General features: G+C 39.0%; 2 protein-coding genes across 2 annotated transcripts; both read left to right on the top strand.

Annotated features, from left to right (window-relative positions):
- The first annotated feature begins 1612 nt into the window (after positions 1 to 1612).
- LOC128740690 (endocuticle structural glycoprotein SgAbd-2-like) lies at positions 1613 to 2048 on the top strand. The gene is made up of 2 exons (XM_053836253.1): positions 1613 to 1819; positions 1878 to 2048. The coding sequence occupies exons 1-2, from the start codon at positions 1613 to 1615 to the stop codon at positions 2046 to 2048; spliced, it is 378 nt and encodes a 125-aa protein (XP_053692228.1).
- A 7785-nt stretch (positions 2049 to 9833) lies between these two features.
- LOC128744093 (larval cuticle protein LCP-30) lies at positions 9834 to 11494 on the top strand. The gene is made up of 3 exons (XM_053840871.1): positions 9834 to 9987; positions 10047 to 10621; positions 10676 to 11494. The coding sequence occupies exons 1-3, from the start codon at positions 9973 to 9975 to the stop codon at positions 10914 to 10916; spliced, it is 831 nt and encodes a 276-aa protein (XP_053696846.1). The 5' UTR covers positions 9834 to 9972; the 3' UTR covers positions 10917 to 11494.
- Positions 11495 to 15539: the final 4045 nt, after the last annotated feature.

Genomic DNA, 15539 nt, shown 5'->3' with positions numbered 1-15539 from the left:
CACAAAATTTTCACTGCTCAAACATTTCGTAAATACAGGGATTTCGATTGTCACTTATAATTTTTTTTTCGTGAATTCACTATCAATAGTAGAATTAAACGGAAAAATGTCCGCTTTACTCATCCAATAGATATTTAATCACAGATGACGAAAAGCGCATTAAAAATTATCAAACACGTATACGAACTTAAGCTAGTGGTTAAAACAAACGCATTGAAATATTAACTTGAAAAGGTTTCCAAAAACTTGTTTGGCAATTTTTATGATCTTAGTTTCCAAAAAATACAGGTTTTATTTTTTCTCAAGTAGTTTGAATTTGAGCAGGGATCCTAATAAGAATTTTTCAAATGAGAAAATTGCAAATGATTACCAATACGTCACAAAATATTTCTTATGCTTTGATTTACTTGTCTTCTTACCACACTCTCTATCTGAGCACTATTTGATGGGTCTTGTCTTCTTCTGCTGCGGGATACTGCCCATTATTTCCTTCGCTATTGCTAGACTCTATTTAATAAAAGTAGCTAGGATATCGTTTCCCGTACCCACTAAATAAAAGTGTATAACCTTTTTAGCTTAAAAAATAACAGATAGTTTTGGTCCTGGGCATCACAATAACAATATGATATTTGTTTAATTTTCATATCCAAACCATAGCAGTCCCGATTTATTCGAATTTACGCGATTCATGCAAGAAGTACTGTTCAATTATATAGACCATAGTATACTTAAGAATTATACATTATACAGTCGAAATATGTCGGAAAACGGTAAGTTGATTACACAATGAATCCAGTAGGAAATACCCTAAATCCTAATTCCTAGCAGTGTTACAAATTATTAAAGTATCTAACGCAATACGTTTAAAAACATCATCTTGAAAAATACCTCCAAACGTCCAATTTTTCGAAAGGAGAATTGCAAAATTATATCCGAGAATGGCCAATATTTTATTCAATCTGAATTGCACCACCACGCCGGCGAAAATTGAAAAAAATCCTTCACGCACCGTTTGCCGTACAGTTTTAAAGGTGAATATATTCCGAATTCGCCACAACAAGCCGGCTGAAAGAACTTCGGATTCGGACTCTTCTGTTTAATAACGACTGAAGCCGACAGTCGCGTCGCCGGAGAAATCATCTAAGCAGCTTCTTCAGTTTTTTCGACATCAAGGCAAAATCATCGTATTTTCACTGATTCGTCGGTCCAGTGGTGTGTTGTTCTTCGACAAAGCTTTCTGTTTTGCACATTTATAACTTCATACGTGCTTGCTTCTGTTCGTCACAACCGATCAAGAACAACAGGAACAAAATGGTGAAGGAGGACACAAACGAGTTAGACATCCGTCAACGAACCAGACCGACAGAAGAGATAAGTTTTCATCTAGCCGGTTTACCATGTACAAATCATCTTCCAAATCGTGTCTTTGGAGCACGGGATTGATATAAATAGTGCATTCTTGGGAATCATTTTTCAGTAACGCTGCTATCAACGTCCCGAAAACTGTGTTCCTCGTGCCACAAAACAGTGCTCTCTATAAACATGAACCAAGTGGGTATTTCCGGTTGAATTAGGACTGCATATCAATTTAGTGTTTTAAACGTGTTCAATAATGCTGTTATCGGTCTTATTGCAGATTGTGTGTGCTTTAGTGCTGGCGCTGGTCTGCGTCGTGTCCGCTAACAAGGATGCTGCCGTAGTACGAAACGATGCTGAAATCAACGTCGATGGATCGTATCAATATGCCTATGAAACCTCAAACGGAATCACTGCCGAGGAACAGGGTAGCCTTAAGAATGTCGGTTCTGAACAAGCTCAGGTAAGCTAGTGCATTGAAAGTGGCAAGATAAATTCTGCAGGAAAATCTCCCTCCGTAGGTCGCCCAGGGTCAATTCTCTTACACCGCCCCAGAGGGAACCAAAATCACCCTGCGTTATGTTGCCGATGAAAACGGATTCCAACCCCAAGGTGATCATTTGCCCACTCCACCACCAATCCCAGAACAGATCCTCAAAGCACTGCGAGTTCTAGCGGCAAACCGAAAGTAAACATAGGTTCATAATTAAAAACCACAAATTTCTGTACAAAATCAAAAATCCTAGTCGCTTAATGTGAGTCATCTGAACTTTGAAATACAACAACATATAGCATAAACAAGCAACAAAAGCGGTTCGTTACTTTTCCCTTGCCCAGCTCTTTTGATTCCAGCCATTCATCCATCCATAAACTCCATAAGCATCGCGTGAGATGCACATAATGAAAAAGAGATAAAAAATTGTTGTCACTTTTGCTTTCGTTCGAAATGTTCGTCACACAACTCCGAGCACCCGTTAGGGCGGCATTCGCTCGAGGCTATGAACTTGACTTTGAGCATCGTCTGTGCCCTGCTCTGCTGAGCCCGTTGAACCGGTCTTGGTCGCAAAGCAATGTGATGCAGATTTTTTCTCCTCTGGCCGGCATACGGTGGATTATGTATCGCACGCCGACCTATACAGAGTAGCAATAGGTAGCAGGTACGAATCGCAGAATACAGATACAATGGTTCATCAGCGTTACGTAATATGATGCTGCAGAAGGGTAAGAGATGCCATGGGCGATTTGGATACCGGTAATAATTTTCGGAAGACCTGTTAGTTTAGTTGGGATGTACGTTAATTAGTAATTTTTGGACCCAGATTTTAATCCGCTTGTTTGTTGTTAATGTTAATGTGTTTAACACATTTGGCGGATATTTTCTGCACCTGAGTTTTAATGCAGTTTTAGAAACGTAAAAATTATTTTACTTACACATAGCCCCACTGAAAATTGGAGCAAGAATGAGACACAATGACTGTGAAAAAACTAATAATATCCGCTTTAGATTGCAAACTTTCTTTCAACCCAGTCCAAATAATATAAAACTCTTTTACTTACTTTTCCCGAAACAAAATTGAGAATTCACACAAAACAGGTTTTTGTGAAATTGAAACAGTGAAAAGAAGTATTTGGTACAGTTGTATAATCTATTCTGACAACCATTTAATTGCATTTCATTCGTTAATCAAGAATTTAGATTAAAATTTCCATCTCAATCAGGTTTTCTGATTTTTAATCGACAACGACTCAATAGCAGAATCCATAGTGAACGAAATACCTCCACTGATTCTGAAGGAAAGGGAAACGCATGGTTATTTTCTAATTTATTTTATGTATGAAAAATACTGAACTCACGGAGTGATTTCATATTCAAAACGATTTCCATCATTGGTTCTACACTTCACCTTCCGAACTAGGCACCCAATTTCAACTTCGCAGTATCTTCAATTAAACAAAATAAAAGTGAAGGACTGCCTTTAACCTTCATGACAGATCTAAAATAATTATAGCAATTTAGCTGACATACTGCCTACTGAGCACTATTCTTAAGCTCGATAATGTATATTAACTTGTCACCAAGACGTTTAGTGAGGTATGTATATCATCAACATTTAATGTTTTATTATCGCAGCATTTTTATTGAACTTAAATTAGTGATGTTCTCGGCACGACCATCTCGTCTAAGGAAGGTATAGCATATATTCATTCGAGTTCTCAGAAGCGCTTTTAGCTCAGTGAATACAATAAATTTTCCAAAATCATTATCCAGAAACATTTGCAACACAATCCATATGCTCCAATCAACCTTGATCCGATCTATATAGCAGCCTTATATAGATCCGTGTTCGTTTGTTCGCTCGCTTTCCAGATGCAAATATGCTGGATCGGGATCTCCACCCGCGGGAGAACGAAACTTACCGAAAACCTGATTTTTATAACCACAAAGTCGACGTAAATTTCACCCGTCTTGGAATCAATTCATGCATTTTGCTATTTATACGCGTAAGCATAATGATACATAAGAGGATTTTGGGGTTTTTATTGACGAAACGGCAAAATGAAACACGAAATGAATGAAATCCGTGCCTGCTGCTAAGAACGTCAGACCGACTGAGAGAAACACGAAATACTGCGCTAACTGGTTGGAATCAACTTTTTTTCTGCGAAAGTTCAAAGTTGTCATGTGGAAAACAGGTTGCATCCTGCGAAAATATATCACTTTTGTTTATAAACTTGATTGAGACTTCGTTTACTCACTTACACGTCCTATGTTTACATATTTGCGTATCGAATGCAAATTTTTTCGATGCATCAGAAATGCTCAGTTTATTTGCAGTATAGTACAGAACCTATCTATTTTTTCTAAGAAAATTACATGCCATGCAATTACCTGAAATTATATTGTCTTCTCCATTGCATTGGAAGAACCAGCGAGTATTTCTAGGAAGGGCTCATTTATGAGCCCCTCATTTTTACGATTATTTTATTTGTCTAGCATATTCTAATTAAATGCAATTTACTACATGTAATCTTGTTGAAGTGATGCAAATGAATATTGTACTCGAATCCGTGACGCATTGCCAATCAAAAGGCTAAAGAATTGAAAATATTGAATTGAAAATATCATAGAATCTGCCGTACATTAAAAAATGAGCTCAAGGTCAAACCACAGACAAACAGACATAACTCTTGGAAGAAAAATCAACAAACATTATCGTACCTCACATTTAGCCTGAACACTAGCACCATCTATGATCGACATTCCCAAATATCAAATAGCAACATGGGTATCCCTCGAAGTAGCAAGTATTTTTAATGGGGAATTCCCCTTCTTTCGTCAAAAAGCGCCACTTTGACCAAAACGGAGACATTCCCAACTAAGCGCAAATTTGAAATGACGGTTTAATTGGTACGAAGAATGGAAAACGAATGTTATGTCTGCTTGTCTGTGATCAAACCTTACAAGTTCCAAAAGGCACATGAGCATTTCCAGCTCAACTAGCAAAACGGGTTGTCTGGACTATTTTTGACAAAAAAAGGTGGCTAAACAGTGAGGATCCGGCAAAAGACACCCGAAACGAATCTAATGGAGAATACACTTTGTTACCGTTGTCAAACGATAATTTATGCAATTTAGGAATCACTGATTCGAGCAATTCCAAAACCCAGAAAGTCCTTGACACCTTGACTAGGATCTCCGAGCACACCGTAAATCTGCACTACGCGATCAGAAATATTTACGCGATACATTCCCCTAAACAAATCATAAGCAGCAATCTCGTTCACTTGCTTAACGATCTTGACTCGTCTTGAAACTGGATATCTAAAATTTCGGTTGCGGCTCTCCGATGTAGCTTGCTCTCTCGAGAAATTTGCTTAAGATCCAAAGGTTTTAATTTGGGCAGGAAAACACAACCCACGGTTTGGTCGACTTCTCTGGGGAGAGCTTGACGCAAGGGACTGGCTCTTGTGACGTGAGTTTTTATATCTGTACTTGTACCAAAGTGCGAGTTGGATTAACCAGAGTAATGAGAGTAATCAAATACTTATGGCAGATCGGAAAGATCCATTTGACTCATATTGAATGCGAAACACATACACGAGGAAGTTAAATATACCCACCAGCACAACTGCAAAAAAGATACTTAACTGAATGAGCATCCGCTGGGACGTGCTACGTCTACCTCTTACTTGTGCGAAACCAGATTAAGCGTCCGAGTCACAGCAAACTAAACACCAGTTTAGTACTCGTTACAGCACAAATAACAGAGAACTGTAACTTCTTATAGCAACAGCAAATGCTCATCAATCTAATCTAATCTAATCTAATTCAAAATTAATTTTGTGCTCTGCTGATTGTCTAGAAAGTTGCGGTCTTCGGGAAAGTTACTCAAATGACCGTCAGTTTCCAGGTGGTATGCAAAATAGTGTGAAATTGACTCCCTACGTAGCGCTAGCATATATGTAATACAGTAATGTTCCGATTTTGTCAGCCCCATGTTGAATTTTGGGCTGACAAAATCGGGAAATATTTTTTTTTTTCGAACATTTTTTCAAAATTCAAGACTTAAGACCTTGCAATATCGAAGACTTCTACTAAAAATTAAATTTTAACCCTCAATTGATCAACCGATTGCTCAACGCAATCTAATTAACTGGGCACAGCACACTGGTCCAGACCATTTTTGGGGCGCATTAGAGCTTTGAGACGGAAAGCTGGGTTTTAGGTTTATGGAACCTTCGGAAGAGAGTCTTAAAATCAAAAGCTCTATCGCCCAGCGAAATTCAAATTTTGATTAATCCCCCTAAAAGTGCACTAAAAAATTTATTTTTCTTTAACTTTTATTTTGTTTAACTTTTGTGCTTTTAAGCATAATTTATAAAACTTTTCAACCTGCTTGAAACTATTCTGATTCTCTGGGGAGAGTTTTTGAATAAAATAATGCCTTGCGAGTGATTTGGGGTAAAAATTTGGGCACCCAGGTAACCAATAAGCATTACCAATGCTATTTACATGCAAACCAATAAGCATTTAAGTAACCTTAATTGCTACTTAAATGCTACTTTGGCAAAATATACAATTACTTTACTGCTAACCCTCTTATAATGCTGACAGTGCTTGTTACCAGCTGATTACCGTCAAGAAGATTTAAAATAGAATTTTGCATGCTAATTTACAATAGCTACGCATTCAAAAAGCAAATATACAGCAGCGTGCTGTATAAAACGCCAGATATGCTAATAAACGATTGATTTACTGCTTATGGTAATGCTTATTGGTTACCTGGGCATTTTTAAAGTAAAAGTTCTATAGTTCCTAAACAAGCAAAGATAGTGGTATACTATATTCAGCAATGTTGTGTATTTTTACTATTTGTACAACTTTGTAAAACAGGAAAAAGTCATACAAAAACAGCTAAAATAGAAAAACTGATTTTATTGTCAATTGCAAGGAAAATTGTACCATCCAAAGTGCGATATCGCTCATAAAAGTGCTATCTTAGCTTAAATTATTTCGGTATCTTCGGCGCACTTTTTCGTTATCTTCCAAGCAACAAGTGCGCCGAAGAGACCGAAACGATTTAAGCTAAAATAGCACTTTTATGAGCGATTGCGCACTTATTGATTGGACAATTTTCCTTGCAATTGACACTAATGATTTTTCATTTATGAGAAATACGATTTTTCTATCTCTGCTTAGGAGCTACAAGGTTACTGTCTTCAGCAAAATTGCTTGTAATAATATGCTGTAAAACTCTGCAAAACACTTCAATGTGTTATTTTGAAACTGAAGATAAATAAATTTTTTATTGCACTTTTAGGCGGATTAATCAAAATTTGAATTGCGCTGGACGATAGAACTTTTAATTTTAAGAAACTCTTCCGAAGGTTCCATAACCCTAAAGCCAAATTTTCTCGCTCAAAGCTAATGCGTACCATAAAAGGTTCAGGACCAGTATGCTGTGCCCGGTTCATTGAGCTTTCGGTTGACCAATTGAGGGTTAAAATTTAATTTTAAGTAGAAGCTTTCGATATTGCAAGATCATGAGTCTTGAATTTTGAAATAAAAACTTTGAAAAAATAATTTCCCTATTTTGTCAGCCCAAAATTCAACGTGGGGCTGACAAAATCGGAACATTACTGTATACCTCTATCTTCGCTTACTTAGGAACTGCAGAACTTTTAATATAAAAATAACCTAATTTTGACCCCGAATTACTCGCACGAAGGCATAATTTTATTCAAAAACTCTCCCAGGGAATCAGAATAGCTTCAAGCAGACTGAAAAGTTTTAAATCACATGAATTAAGAGCACAAAAGTTAAACAAAATTTATAGGCTGATAAAATCGGGATAAAAAACTGATAAAATCGCGGGTAGACAAAATCGAGAGCTGACAAAATCGGAACAATCCTGTATTCTTACACAGGCTGTATCTTGCGCTGCTGACTATCTAGAAAGTTGCGGTCTTCGGGAAGGTTATTCAAATGACTATCATCTTCAAGATGGTATGAATTGTCGCACTACGTATATATAATATTCTTATACAGGCCTCACTATACTCCGCAGCCCAAAAACAGTCTCTATAAGAATATTGCATATACGCTAGCGCCTGATCAAATACATAGATAGATCAAAATAATGGTCGCAGTGGTCAAACCTTTCGACAAAAAAAATACGCTAGCGCCACGTAGTGAGACAATTCTGCACTATTTCCATACCATCCTGAAGGTGGCAGTCATTTGAATGACCTTACCGAAGACCGCAACTTTCTAGATAATCAACAGCGCAAGACATAGCTTAGACAGGAATATTACATGTACGCTACGCCACGTACTGAGAAAATTTCGAAATACTTCAATCCAACGAAAAACCCTTGATATACTGCACAAGTTTGTCGAAGAGAACAACGTTCTATACCGTCAGGATCACGAGTTATACCATGTTGGAACCAATTAAAATTCCCGTATGAGCCGTTCCGAGTTATAATGGTCTATTGACCATTTAAATCAAAAATGACATTTTTGGATAAATCGTATCTTTTTGCACAGATGTACTCTGAAAACTACGAAAATTTCAAAAAAGTAGGTTTTCAACCTGCTTTTTGTCATGTTGAATTTTTGGTTTGCAACAGAATGATCTTTCTGTTCCGCATTATAGTGGTCTATGTACATGAGACTTGTTAATAATCGATATTCAACCATTTTTGATATCAAAACTACGTTGGAATACAATATTTGACTTCTGCTCGTTAAACCCTTTCATCTGATGCCCATATTGTGGGAATTTTGCAATATTTCCATTTTCATTTTCAAAAAAAAAAACGGAAGTCGCCATCTTTTAGTCCAAATTGGCGTCGGGACACCATATTCCTTATCCAGACGTCATATTCTTACACCAATACCCTTTTTATAAGGGTTGGTATCACATTTACAAATCTCATTGACCACTATGTTGCGGAACGTTTTGGGGATCGCAGATCAATTATATATGAATTCAGAGTGGTCTATGTACATTGGTGTGAATAAATCGCATATTTTGACAAAAGTTGGGATTTTTATGCATTCTCAAGGTGAATCACTTTATACCCTGCACATTAGAATACTTGGTTTGGAGAAAATAATTGAGTTGATTTTTTTATATAGTTTTTTAGACAAATGCGTCTCCTGTAAAATTTACTAAATGGTCAATAGACCACTGTAATTCGGAACGGCTCATATACTACCTAGACTCCATTAAGACGGTTTCCATTAAGACCGTCCCTATTAGTGTTCTTATTGGAGTAATTGCTGTATTTAAGAAGTATTTAATATTTTGTAGGCATATCCTACAAGGATTTATTTCCCAAAATACCAAATGGCGGAGGTTGAGTACTAAAGGATTAATGTTTCTCCAAAAATAACTCTTTGCATGCTCTAGAAAGTCGATTATATTCGATTCAGTCACGATTATATTTGTAACTATTGTCACCACTCATTGCATATCAATATTAATATCCTCCCGACTGGATTAAATAGACCTACGGATTCGCCATCATCTTGAGAACAACTTAATTGAATCATATTTTCCACGATAAAATTAGCATTGCTCGGTGACAAATTGCCCATCTGTTTTTCAAGCCGGTTCTCGGATCTGTTGGTGGAATGGAGGTATAGTGCTGACATCAAGACCTCACCACCGTATGTTCGAACCGTCACCAGTAAGAGTATCAAGATTATCGGACTATCCTAGACATTTTTTCCATTTAGCTGTTATATTTAATTAAACATTTCTGATTGACAAAAACAAGTGTCGAGTGCCATAACACACATCGTTTACCCGTCGTTAAAATTAAGCAAGATGCGTACACCGGAGACTGGATGCACATTACACCATGTGTTAATTCTGTAACAGTAGTACACACCCAAAGATGTCGGTACGGATCTTCAATTAACCAGTAGCGCTGTGCGATAGAGTAATGATTTGCAATTGCTGCTACTCCATGACGAGTATATAAAAGAAAGACATTTCTACAGGAAATTACAATCAGTCTGGCTATTGATTAGAAACGACTTTAATTTGACCGAATTCTAACGTCATCGTGCGCTTAGTGATAGACAGTGATTCGATAGTGAAAATGAAGCTGGTTTCGGTAAGATTTTTTTGCTATACAACGACTGAGCTGAACATAAAGTGTGAATTCAATTGCAGGCTGCTTTTCTGATTACGGTTGCTCTCTCTGTAGTGCTGGCGCAAAATGATGGAAGATATAGACCACCAACGACAACTTCTACCGTGCGTCCGTTTACCAGATACAGACCATATCGACCGTACGATCCTTTTAATCAGCTAGGTCGCTATCAGGGTCGAAACGATGGTCGCTACGTGGGTGGGAATGATGGGCGCTATTACGGGGGTAACGATGGGCGCTACATTCCCGGAAATGATGGAAGGTATGTACACTTGGACGGAAAATATCAGCATGTAGGTGATGGGGATCGCGGCAAGTATAAACACGTAGTGGGTCCTTCCGGGTCTAACGCTGGGAAACAAGGCTCCTCCGGAGGTGGAAATGGGGCGGCAGCTAGCGGTGATGGTGCCAATATAAGCCCAGCTCCAACTTCTGCTGCACCTCCTGTTCCAACAACAGCGTTCATTGCCACCACTCCAGTACCAGTGTTGGCAAAACGAGTTCAGCAAAAAATAACTCCTCGCTTGGGTGACGCAGATGGGTGGAAAATCATTCGATTGGAAAATAATGTTCGCAAGGATGGTTACAATTACGTGTAAGTAAACTAATTAAAAATTGTAACACTTGAAACATACTTATATCTTATTAGATTTGAAACCGAGAATGGCATCAACGCCGAAGAATCGGGCCGAATCGAAAGTGACGGCCAAGGATCCGAGGGACTGCGCTCGCAGGGATTCTATGAGTACGTTGGCGACGATGGGCAGGTGTATCGGGTAGACTACGTTGCTGATACTAACGGATTTTTACCACAAGGCGATCACATTCCAAAGGTGCCACCGGCGATCGAAAAACTGCTACAATATTTGGCCAGTCAACCGAAGAAATAGTGAATTAGTGAATTAACGAAAAATGAAAAAAGTGCATGCTTTCAAACAGACTTGTTCTCAACTAACCGGTGTAGAGTAGTATAACAGTTATAAGAGTAACGCTACTCACAGAAAATCCCTGAAAGTAGGCAGAAAAGTGTATACTACATTAAACATCGCTTTTGTTTATCCTTCAGCACTTCATTTTCCAAAACGATAAAATGAAAATATTTTTTGTAAAAATATGTTAAAAGAGAACTAATTTGTAATCCAGTACCATTTGTATAATATTACAAATGTTTATGGACGAGTATACGAAGTATATTATCTATGAATATTACTGTCAATTATACAAGCATAAAAAATAGTATGAGAGAAAATTTATTTCATCGACACCAAATTCGATTACTTTGTATTTTATGCCAATCAGCCGCAGTGAATTCTAAGCCGGTTTAGAACGTAAATCACCCAATTATATTTACAAAAACACATGTAACATAATCATCAGTAATTCAATTACAATAAACTAAAATTGTCTTTATTTTTACAGAATCACATTTATAGATTCAAAATCGTTTCAAAACAAAAATTTACTAAAATGGAAGACTTTCTAGTTTTTTTTTAATAAAATGTTTATGCTCTTAAATTATGCCGAAAATAAACGTTTCTATGTATTAACGATATAATAATGTTTTACAACAATATTTCTAACATCCTTACATTTATCCTTAGTGAACTGTTCGTGTAACAATCCGGATAAAATAACCCAAAAAGTATGTACTCGAAGGATAACAAAACAAAACAACCATAACGTTTCTATCCAGTCTATCTTTAGGCGCAAAGCATTGTAAGCTGCTATAGTTTTTGATGAATTAAAATGCATTTCACTTTTGACTCGTCAAGCGCTCGGCGTAAGCATAACCGCGCGTAGTGACAGGAAAACCGGATACACGCTTCATCCCATAGCAGCATTTTTCCGTCGCATTTAGTGGTAGTAACTCAACTAGGACCTGGTCATTAACAGGTTGTAGTGGATAAAACTGTGCTGCTTAGGTGAGTTTGCTGACTAAATGAAACAAAAGAAAATGATTGGAAAGTTTACGATCAGTTTAGTATTGGACTGGTCAGTTTGTTGACGTTTGTTAACGGCTATATAATAAACTGTCTTACATTAAGTGGGTTTTAGAGTTGATAAGCTGAGTTGATTAGTCGTGATGTGCGCTTCAGGGTTGTCAAGCCGCTCTTTAGAGGTACGAAGCCATCGACTTCTGAACCCTTAATAACTATTGCCAGTAGTTAAAATTATCAGTTGATACTCATAGAATTGAATATCAACTCGCTCCCTATGTAGCTGATATTTATCAGCATGAAAATCAATTTCAATATCCAGTCACGATATTATTGGAACAGATAATCATTATTCCATCTCTAAAACTGAATATCAAATATCAGTATCAATGAATTCGAAAAGAAAAATGATAGTATCAAAAATATCAGTTACATCTCGAGGTGTTGATATTTTCACTAAGCGTTGTTTTCACCATAAACGTTTGATTTCAACGCAAACCGCACAAACAGTTATCTCAACTTTAAAGTAAATTGTCATCACAGAGCCTACTGCAATCTGTTGCGTCCCAGTTCACTAGAATATAAATATTCAGTGCAAGGCGTTGAAACTGATATTCATATTCACTGCCGCGTAACTGAAAATGATATTCAGCTCTGACTTTTTTGTAACGTATTATGAATTTTTCGAAACGAATATACAGCAACATCGAAACTCAGCGGCTTGGTTTATCAATGAATTTTTATTCCAGTGATATTCATATTCTTTCTGGAAAAAAGAGTTTTGATATTACATTGACTTAAAATCAATCATTTTGAGTTTCGATAAAGTGATTTTTTCCGGCACTGACTATTGCACCTCCGAAGGAATGATTCTGGCTGTGCATGTCTAGAATTCCTGCTAGCGTCAAAACGGGAGCTATAACTGGTCTGGTAAAGGAATGTTTGCAGCGCGATGGACCGTTTAAGGCCATTGCTTTGACCAACTTGGATACAGACTCGTCTGTTATTACGTTTGTTTTAAACTCGGGATGGATATAAAACTGCGAGACTCTGCACTGAATACGGGGACCTGGCCGCAAGGTCTTCTCTTTAGAGAGTTTGAAGATGTCGTCCCAAAAAAACTATTAGGCACCTTCAAACGCTCTCTCGTCACCTATTACCCCACGAATCAGACTAACTCCTGCGATGACTTCGGATCCAGTTGTAGCTCCAGGTTAACCCTGGCAAGTATTAATGTGATCAGTTTCTCACAATCGCTGATAAACATTCTGTTTCCAGTAACCTAAACGTCGCCTCACACGTTGATCTCTCCATCAATCATGGCCCGCTTGACATAGCATACCACTCTAGGCAACTCACCGCATCTCTACCGACATCTGAGGCTATACCGGAATGCAATGATTTAACTAACTAATGGGTTCACTTACGGCTAGACTCGAGCATGCAGACTTACCAGAAATCCCAGGGGGCGGCCTATCTCACCGATTTTAACGATCGTGGCTTTCCCTGGATGCGCGTTTGGCTAAACACGTGACCGTAGCACTGTGGGAGGATGACTTTTGGAGGCGCATCTATAATAGCACCGGATCGCGGCTCGACGGGAGGACGCTTGTCGGTGCCTTTGGACGTTTATCAACGGTTCACACTACGAAACAGCACATCGACGAGAGGATTTCACGAGAGGCGTATACGGCTTACATTCGTGGATTGGCACACCGGAAGATAAACGGATGCTTTGCTTATGGACACTCGGATGGGGGGGATTTAACCGTCGCGCACTACATGGCCACACGGCGTACGAAGGCTCATTTCACTGTACAGGACTTCCACGTACCTCGTCCGGAATGACGGATCGAAGGAAGGGGGGGGGGGGGGGGGCTTTAAACACTTCCAATTTAACTTTTTCACGGGATGATTATGATTATATAAACTTCTAACGAGTTTATCTTGCGGCCACGCACGGCACTCCACGATATAACTATAGCAGGCTTCTCAACCACACTTTACGACCGAAAAGGTAACCGCGTGGCACTTCGAAGCATAGCAGAACAGTGGAGACACGTCCGATCGCTTCGACTAACCGAACAAAAAGCCCCGACTCCTTCCAATAGGCAGGCAACGCCCTCTCGCAGGCTTAGGCAGGACTTCCCAGCGTTACACATCTCCTCTGCTCTCGGTCGACCCGTGTGTTACAGCCAATGGCAACCGCGGCGTCTCGATCGGGAATTTTATCTTAAAAACTAACAATTTTTTTCCTACCTCCTGATATGCAACACAAATACAATTTTTGATGTATTTACTTTACTATGGGACATGGTCACATGTTACAGGGTACGAAACGGGGCTTCCAGGATTCCAGACCAGGCAAGTACAACAATTCCAATAACAATACTTCCGATCACACAGTCCTCGTTTAAAGCTCTGCGCCTGACCCGCATCAGAACTCCAATCCGCTGCCAATTTACTACCAGTACGTGCGTGGACTTCGAGCTAAAATCGATGACTTTTTTATTGCTGTAACAGAGTCGAACTTCGATATAATCGTTTAAACGGAAACCTAGCTTGATGATTAGATTCACTCGCAACAGCCTTTCAGGAGCGCATTTTCCGTCTTTAGAAGTGATCGCAACCAGCAGAACAGCAGAAAATCTCGCGGCGGCGGCGTGTCGATCGCGATCTCCAATAAGCGGATTTTTTTTAGATTATAGTCACTTTAACAGCTTGGGTTTTTTGCAGGGTTGGGATTTGAAACCGGGTCCCCAACATGAGAGGTGCGAATGCTAACCACTACGCCGGGACTGACCCCAATGAGCTGAGTTGCTCCATCGACCCCAACACTCAACCCCAAGCATTTTCAAAATGCTTGAGCAACTATGAACAAAAGTGCTAGTGCCCGGTCATTCTCTGAGCATCGGTCTAATCTATTTAGCCCCCCAGCCGTAAAGACAAGCCCGCCGGTTAGCTCCGGGGTACGATGCTGGCCTAACAAGTCAGTCGTCGTTTGTTCGAATCTCGACTGGGCGGTGTCGCTGTAGAGTTAATAGGATCTTTACACTAGCCCCGCAATTTTCCTCTACTCTAATAACCGGCTGCGAAGTTTGTCGATAAGGAAGGGTCAAGTTCTGAAGGACGTTTATATCCATGGCTTTACTCTGGACGACGCTAGTAGTGTTAGTGAATATATCGAATCAGCTGTAAGTGTGTACTGTGAGCTAGCGTCGAATAACCTAGCGCTGCTGTTCGGTGATTACAACCAGTCCGGTTTGCTTTGGAATGTTCCTGTAAACTTTGCTCTAGCTTCGATTACCAACGCACTCACGTTTCCGCAGTTTGTACTTTGCAGCTCTTTGCAACACCCGTTTTTTAATCGTTTCCTGCTTCCTTGGAACAAATTGCCTCTGCTGTTAGAAACACTCTCAGCGAAGTCGTCAACCTCAACGTTTTTCGTGTAACTGAGGAGAATTCCGAGACTGCCGAAGACTGCCGACTGTCGGTATTCCATCTTGCATCCTGAAAAACTTCTCTACTGTTCTCGTTAGACCTCTTTCTCTATTGTTTAATGCTTCAATCCAGCAG

This window comes from Sabethes cyaneus, chromosome 3 (assembly GCF_943734655.1).
Source record: "Sabethes cyaneus chromosome 3, idSabCyanKW18_F2, whole genome shotgun sequence".
NCBI classification, from domain to species: Eukaryota; Metazoa; Arthropoda; class Insecta; order Diptera; family Culicidae; genus Sabethes; species Sabethes cyaneus.
The sequence above is the reverse complement of the archived record's forward strand: the minus strand, read 5'-3'. Positions and strand labels throughout refer to the sequence as shown.

Bases quoted from the DNA above. Each gene is read 5' to 3' on its own strand.
- LOC128744093 (XM_053840871.1), top strand. The intron at 10,622-10,675 runs GTAAGTAAACTA...ATATCTTATTAG, and splicing joins AAGGATGGTTACAATTACGT to ATTTGAAACCGAGAATGGCA.
- LOC128740690 (XM_053836253.1), top strand. From the start codon at position 1,613: ATGCTGTTATCGGTCTTATTGCAGATTGTGTGTGCTTTAGTGCTGGCG. The intron at 1,820-1,877 runs GTAAGCTAGTGC...CTCCCTCCGTAG, and splicing joins TCGGTTCTGAACAAGCTCAG to GTCGCCCAGGGTCAATTCTC.